Source organism: Sorghum bicolor, chromosome 10 (genome assembly GCF_000003195.3).
Source record: "Sorghum bicolor cultivar BTx623 chromosome 10, Sorghum_bicolor_NCBIv3, whole genome shotgun sequence".
NCBI classification, from domain to species: Eukaryota; Viridiplantae; Streptophyta; class Magnoliopsida; order Poales; family Poaceae; genus Sorghum; species Sorghum bicolor.
In genome coordinates, this window is record NC_012879.2 from 21,493,951 (window position 1) to 21,500,703 (window position 6,753).

At 43.6% G+C, this 6,753-nt stretch overlaps 1 protein-coding gene across 1 annotated transcript; it reads right to left on the reverse strand.

The window, feature by feature from the left end:
* Positions 4,129 to 6,472, reverse strand: LOC8078284 (putative receptor-like protein kinase At4g00960). The gene is made up of 6 exons (XM_021450191.1): positions 5,962 to 6,472; positions 5,713 to 5,858; positions 5,382 to 5,592; positions 5,052 to 5,292; positions 4,756 to 4,906; positions 4,129 to 4,649 (listed from the first exon to the last, which is right to left on the reverse strand). The coding sequence occupies exons 1-6, from the start codon at positions 6,236 to 6,238 to the stop codon at positions 4,320 to 4,322; spliced, it is 1,356 nt and encodes a 451-aa protein (XP_021305866.1). The 5' UTR covers positions 6,239 to 6,472; the 3' UTR covers positions 4,129 to 4,319.

Genomic DNA, 6,753 nt, shown 5'->3' on the forward strand with positions numbered 1-6,753 from the left:
GAATGTTTCTGCTTTGCTATATGTGGTGAACTGTTATGTCAACTAATTTTACATCTTACTACATCTTTGCCAGAAATCAAAAACAGTAATATTCCAGTTTGCTTCCACAGGCAAGAGCACCAAAATATTGTGTATAAATATGTTCTGCTATGATGAATCCTTAAATGGGTAAATCCATAAATTACAATTACCTACTACCTACTATGTATGTTTCAAGCTTATATAATCCCCTATATGGTTAAGGTGCAAAAGAATTTGAAAAAAATATATGGTTCTCTATAATTTTACAGGATGTTGGACCTGTTTTAGAAGGATTAACTGTTCTCTATAAATACATTAACTGTTCCTTGGGAAATATGTTTTTGATTCAATCCAATGAAGTACTTCAAATTTGATAGAATTAACTTTGGACTTGAATGTGGTCCGTAACGTTAGATACTCAGGATAAATAAATGATTGGTCTTCCCTTTGGTTGTTTTCATATGTATTTTTTAAATAAAACCGTAGCGTTAGCACGGACACTATACTAGTTTCTCTTAGTCTGCCTAGTTCACCGTGCCAACTCGTCTCCACCTGATTCACATCCCAGCTGTACTGCTCAATAGAGATATCTTGGAACCTGCTCCAAATGGTATTACCATTTGTATTCCTCATAAATGGCGGCTGCCGAATTTGCGGAAAAACCATCTTCCTTTATTATTTCCACAACCTCTCTACAATCCATATTTTTTCAAGAACATGCTATAGCACGTATTTCATTAAGCAGAATAAAGTAGTTTTGTTACAATCAAGATCAAATTACGGTAATCCAGAGATTATCAAAAATTACACCCCACACCCTTACAACACTCGCACGAGATTGTGATTACATTAAATTATAACGACAAAGGTGCTAGTGTCGATGGGCTAGTTGGCCTCATCATACAATCCAGTCATGTCCAGGTTCATCGCCACTAGGTCGAAGTCCTCACCAAGAAGGTGTAGCGCGTCATGGGTGGAGTCTGAAAGCGGTTCTCGGAAAGCCGCCTTGTACTTGCGCACCGTGTCAGAGCCAACATGGCGGGACGGTGCCTCGAATCCTAGCTTCTGTATGAGGACACATTGACCCAACATGGGGGGACGGTACCTCTACTGGAAATTTTATTTAAACAAAAGCATAAACCATAAAACAATACAAGTGTCTTAAGAAAGCGGGGGTAGTTTAGGAGACAAAAAATGAAACAAAGAAAATGAGGCTGATTACACATTTTGCTCTAACCATATCTCAATATCTGGAAAGTATTTCTTCTTCGCTCTCTAGAGGAGTTGCTTGAAGAGAGTTTTGAAAATTTCCAAGCCCCGAAGGACGGTGGGTGGCACACCTCTGAAGATGGCGTCATTTCGAACTGTCCAGATGGTCCAGCACATGATGATGATAATCTCCATGAAGAATTTCTTTGCAATCTGCAATTTGAGACTCTCAATTCTGTGGATCAGAAAAGGGGAGTTGACTATCATTAGGCCAATGAGAGCCCAGCAGTCCCTAGAGAAAATACATTCTAGGAATAAATGATCTATAGTTTCTTCATGATTTTCGTTGCAGAGGATGCAGTCATAGGAAGGAAGATACATATGTTTTCTTCTCAACACATTCGTGGTGCTAACCCTATCTTGCACAAGGAGCCAAAAAAATACTTTATGCTTTAGCTGGCAAGAAGATTTCCAAATCCAGCTAAAGATTGGGGCTGCCTCAATGCTTCCCCTTAAGTGATTATAGGCCTGCTTGGAAGTGAAAGAAGTATTTACCCAAATGTAAGTCCAGGTATCAAAACTGTTGGTTAGATCTTGATGCTGAAGGGTTTGCTGAAGAGCTTGGAATTGAGTAAAAGCTTGAACTAAAAGTGGCAGATTGAAAAAGCCTGAAGGAGGGTCCATGGTAAAAGCACGTTTGCAAGAGATGATTGGTTTCTTGGCAAAAGAATATAACTCAGGGAGGGAAAGTCTAAGAGGCTGGCCATCCCAACAATCTTCCCAAAAAAGACAAGAAGCTCCATCTTTAATCTGAACCGAGGCAAGACCTTTAAATTTGTCAAGAAGCTTCAAAATATCTCTCCACCAGAAGGAACCCTTCATGGTGTGGTATGGAAGTCTCCCGTTGGAATAGTGCTTCTCCCAAACAAGCTGGACCCAGGGAACATCAGCACGATTGAAAAATTTATGTAACTATTTGAGTAAGACAGCTTCATTGAAAGTTTTTAGATCCAGAATTCTCAGTCCACCATCCTTCTTGGCTTCTGTTACCAGGGGTAAGGCAGCTTTGGCATTGATTCTGTTGTTTGCATCTGACCCTCGCCAAAGGCAGTGCTTTCTGAATTTATCCACCTGTTCTCTGATGGAAGAGTGAAGGAGGAAGGTCCTCATGAAGAAAGTGGGAAGGGAGGAGAAGACAGAATTTACCATCTGCAGCTTTCCAGCTTGGGAGAGGAATGGATAGGTGCTGGTCAATCTTTTTAAACATCTGTTGATCGGGGGTAGGAAATCATCAACTCTTGGTTTTGTCAGGCCAAGAGGCAGCCCAAGGTAAGGAAAGGGAAGAGACCCAATAGAGCAGCCAAAGGTTGCAGCAAGGTGGATGATCCTATTTTTGGGAATGTTAATAGGGATCATCATGGACTTTGAGAAGTTGACATTTAAACCAGAGGAGGCAGAGAAAGAGTTAATAAGGGCTTTCAGGGTGAAAAGGTGCCTAGCACTGCCTTCCATGATGATCAAAGTATCATCAGCATACTTCAGATTTGGGAAATCAGTGGAGTAAAGGGATAGGAAGGTTAAGAAGTCCCAAGTCTTTGGCTCTATTAACAATTGATTGTAAAAGGTCTGCAGCCAAGACAAGAAGTCCCAAGTCTTTGGCTCTATTAACAATTGATTGTAAAAGGTCTGCAGCCAAGACAAACTGTAAGGGGGAAAGAGGGTCACCCTTTCTAACACCTCTTTTGCAATGAAAAACTTTTCTAGGGGTGCCATTTAGCAAAATAGATGAAGTTCCAGAACTGAAGATCAGATTCATCTAGTAGATCCACTTATCACCGAAGCCCATGTGTTTCATGATTTCAGTCATAGCCTTGTGCTCAATCTTATCAAAGGCTTTTTCAAAATCAAGCTTTAAGATTACCAGCTCTTTTTCTGGAGGTGTGGCAGAGATGAAGATATTCAAAAGACCAGGCAAGACAATCCTGAGTGGTTCTTTGTTTAATGAAATCATATTGATTGTTGTGCACAAGGTTTTTGATGAGAGGTTGCAACCTATTAGCCAGCAGTTTTGTTATCAATTTCACCGAGGAATTGAGCAGGGAAATAGGTCTGAAGTCATTTACCCTCGAGCAACCATCTACCTTGGGGATCAGGATTATAAGAGAACCATTAATACTCTTTAAGCAAATGTCCCGAGAGTGAAAACCAGAACATAGACTGTAGAAATCCATCTTAATGATGTGCCAGCATTTCTTAAGAAATTCATTACTAACGCCATCCGGACCAGGGGATTTGACACATGGCAGCTCTTTTATGATATTATCGATTTCATTATGATTGAAGGGAAGCTCAAGGGAAGTAAAATCAACTTCAGGGTGCGAGGGCAGGAGGCTTTCCTATCCTGTTCGCATCGACTGCCTGAAAAATAAATTTCACCAACTCTACATCTCATGTTAAATCAACAAGATTGATAAGTCAACAACAGTTTTGTTATATTGTTGCCTCTAGGCATTCGAATTTTCAGGTTGGGACTCTCTGGTATTGTTCCAGGATCCACCCCGATGGGGATTGGGGTATCCGAGGATGGGTTTTGTCAAGGCCGGCTAGAAGATAGCTAATATCCTCTTCCTTTAGTTTTTTGGTAAAATAAATGATATATGTAATCTTCCTTTAGTTTTTTTTTGCGACCATTGATCTTCCTTTAGTTATAGGAGATAGTATTCTTATACTTATCGTATTTTAATTTTTAAGTTTGGTGGTTCATTTAACAACAGATAAGATATTAGTAGCATGTATATAATACAAGCGATCCATGTCTAGGCGAGTTAATTCATCCAAAGTCACTTATTATTTTAGACAAATTAAATTTTTTCAATATCCAATACGGAGTATATTATAGAATGGAGTTAGGAGAAATAAAGTACTCTTTGTACAATTTCAATTCAAAATTGTACATAATATAAATTCTCTATAAGGTTTGGCATCATTAACAAATCTCTGTGGGATCTCTTTCAATAATCGCGCGCCTTGAGAACTGACTTTTCTTGTTGGAATAATGATGCGACTGTTATTACCGAACTATTGTAACCTCATCGCGGTTTGATTGCAGTGATGGTGACATCATTGATGGAATGAGGAGGAGACACCCTTGACTCTATCCTGATTGAGAGTGGCATTGCCGGGAACGGTATGCTACTGTGCCTTGTGAACAACGGTGGCTTGTCTGGTGCTGGGAGCTCCATATGGTCGCTGATGAGCATGAGGAGGACACTGGACATGGTGGGACGGACCTCGGGGTTTCCCTGCACGCAGAGCAGGCCGACGTGGTAGCACCGCCACGCCTCGTCCCTTGAGTAGGATCGGCCAAGAGACGGGTCCATGAACTCGGCCGCAGCGTCTTGGATCCACAGCTTCCATGCCTGTCAAAAATTCAGCCGTCCAATGCAAGTTTATGCAAGGAAAATGCTAGTACGTAAGAAACAAGGAATGGATTAGGGTTTCAGCAGGTGATATGTTTATACGCACGCCTCGGATGAGAGATTGGTCGTGCTCCTCAAGGTATAGTGCACCATTCCGCTGCCCGCTTAGGATCTCTAGGAGGAGCACTCCGAAGCTAAAGACGTCAGACTTCACTGAGAACACGCCCTCCAACGCGAGCTCGGGCGCCATGTACCCACTGATCGATCGAATTGCATGCATTATTCTTAACCCAAACATTGATTGATGTGACCAAAGAACACAAACATTATTATTGTTCTGAACTGAGAAGAAATTGTTCAGTTTTACTACTCTTAGATAATGGTACAGACATGGTGGCTTACTAGGTTCCAACGACGCGTCCGATCATGTTGATGCCAGTACCTGACTCCTCGAAGATCTTGGCCATGCCAAAGTCGGAGATCTTGGGGTTCATCTTGTCGTCAAGGAGCACATTGCTGGCCTTGAGGTCCCGGTGGACGATCTTGAGGAGGGAATCCTCGTGGAGGTAGAGGAGGCCACGAGCGATGCCAAGGATGACGTTGTAGCGTGTGCTCCAGCCCAACTGCACTCTCTTTCTCCGATCTGCAACATGCCAATCATCCGATACAAATCACCTCGACCAAGCGCAACAACTGCATATAGGCGCATGCACTTGGACTTGGTCACCGCACCGAAGATGAAGGCGTCGAGGCTGCCGTTGGGGAGGTACTCGTAGACAAGTAGCTTCTCGTCGCGCTCGGCACACCAGCCCAGCATGCGCACCAGGTTGCGGTGCTGCAGCTTGGCAATCAGCTCCACCTCGTTCCGGAACTCCGCCGCACCCTGCCGCGACCGCGCGGACAAACGCTTGACGGCGACCTCTGAGCCGCCGCTCAGCACGCCCTATTCATATATAGTATATGCAGACACGAGCTCAGACTAAGAAATGACTATTATGACAACATGCATGGCAAGAGAAATTGCTGGTCGATGACCACAGTTGATTGATTAATGATTACTGACTCTGTAGACTGGTCCGAACCCTCCCTCGCCGAGCTTTTTGGCCTCGGCGAAATTCTCAGTGGCCGCTAGGATGGAGGTGAGGTCAATGAGCGGCAAGTCCGAGCTCGACCGCGGCCCGAGCCTCTGAATCAGCGACCTCCTGATGGCTGATTCAAATATATACAAATATATGTGCTCTTATTAGTGCAGAGACATGCAAGAAATTAAACACATGCTGAGCTGATCATCTTTGGGATTAGCTTTGCTCACCGTTACGCTTCCGCCATCTCCAGCAGTAGATGCAGTAGAGCAGCGTGCAGAAGATGACCGTTACCAGCACGCCCACCATTATCCGTGTTGTGTCCGGGCTTGAGCTCGACCTGTTGACCGCTGCTTTCCCTGGCGGTGCTGCCGGCGGGCCTGCCGTGTCCAACAGCCGACGGTGATGGCCGCCTATATGACCCACCGAGGACGCCATGCTTCTCCTCCGGCAGAACCTTCTTCTCTTCTTCCCGGATGAAGCTACCGAGCTAGCTGCTGCGTGCATCTCCTAGGAACTATAAGGACTAATAGACTGACGGCGAAAGAAGGAAGTGAGGTGAAAACAAGGAGGTCGAGAAACAAAGGAGATGAGAATGGAGAGTGGCCGGTAGAGTATCTGTTTGGAATTCTTTTCCCCGTGTTAGCACCGGCAGTCCGCGCACGAGCCTGCTTATTGGCTGGTTGCGATGGAAATGGAAAGAAAAAAATGGTACGAAAGACGTTTAATTTGGACGCACCATGAAAAACGGGAACCCGTCTACTCTTCGTCGTTCTGGAGGCGCACGTTACTTTCTCTTTTCGCTCGTAGTAAAACCAGGTTCCTTTTTCCCGGTTATTATCCTTTACAACAAAAGCTCGGTCTTGCGTATATATACCAACCAAACAAGTTTGCACTTCTGATGAATTGCTGAATTATATTGTGACTCTTACTTTCAAATGGATGCACACTTGTACAAAATGCTGGGTCATTCTGAACATAAACCACACTAAAAATTAACTCAAATGTTATATTTTTGAAAT

Excerpts from the sequence above, each read along its gene's own strand:
- LOC8078284 (XM_021450191.1), bottom strand. The coding sequence starts at position 6,238 with ATGCACGCAGCAGCTAGCTCGGTAGCTTCATCCGGGAAGAAGAGAAGA. Across the intron at positions 5,593-5,712 it reads GGTTCGGACCAGTCTACAGA|GGCGTGCTGAGCGGCGGCTC; the intron begins GTCAGTAATCAT and ends ATATATGAATAG. Across the intron at positions 4,650-4,755 it reads ACCAATCTCTCATCCGAGGC|GCATGGAAGCTGTGGATCCA; the intron begins GTGCGTATAAAC and ends AATTTTTGACAG.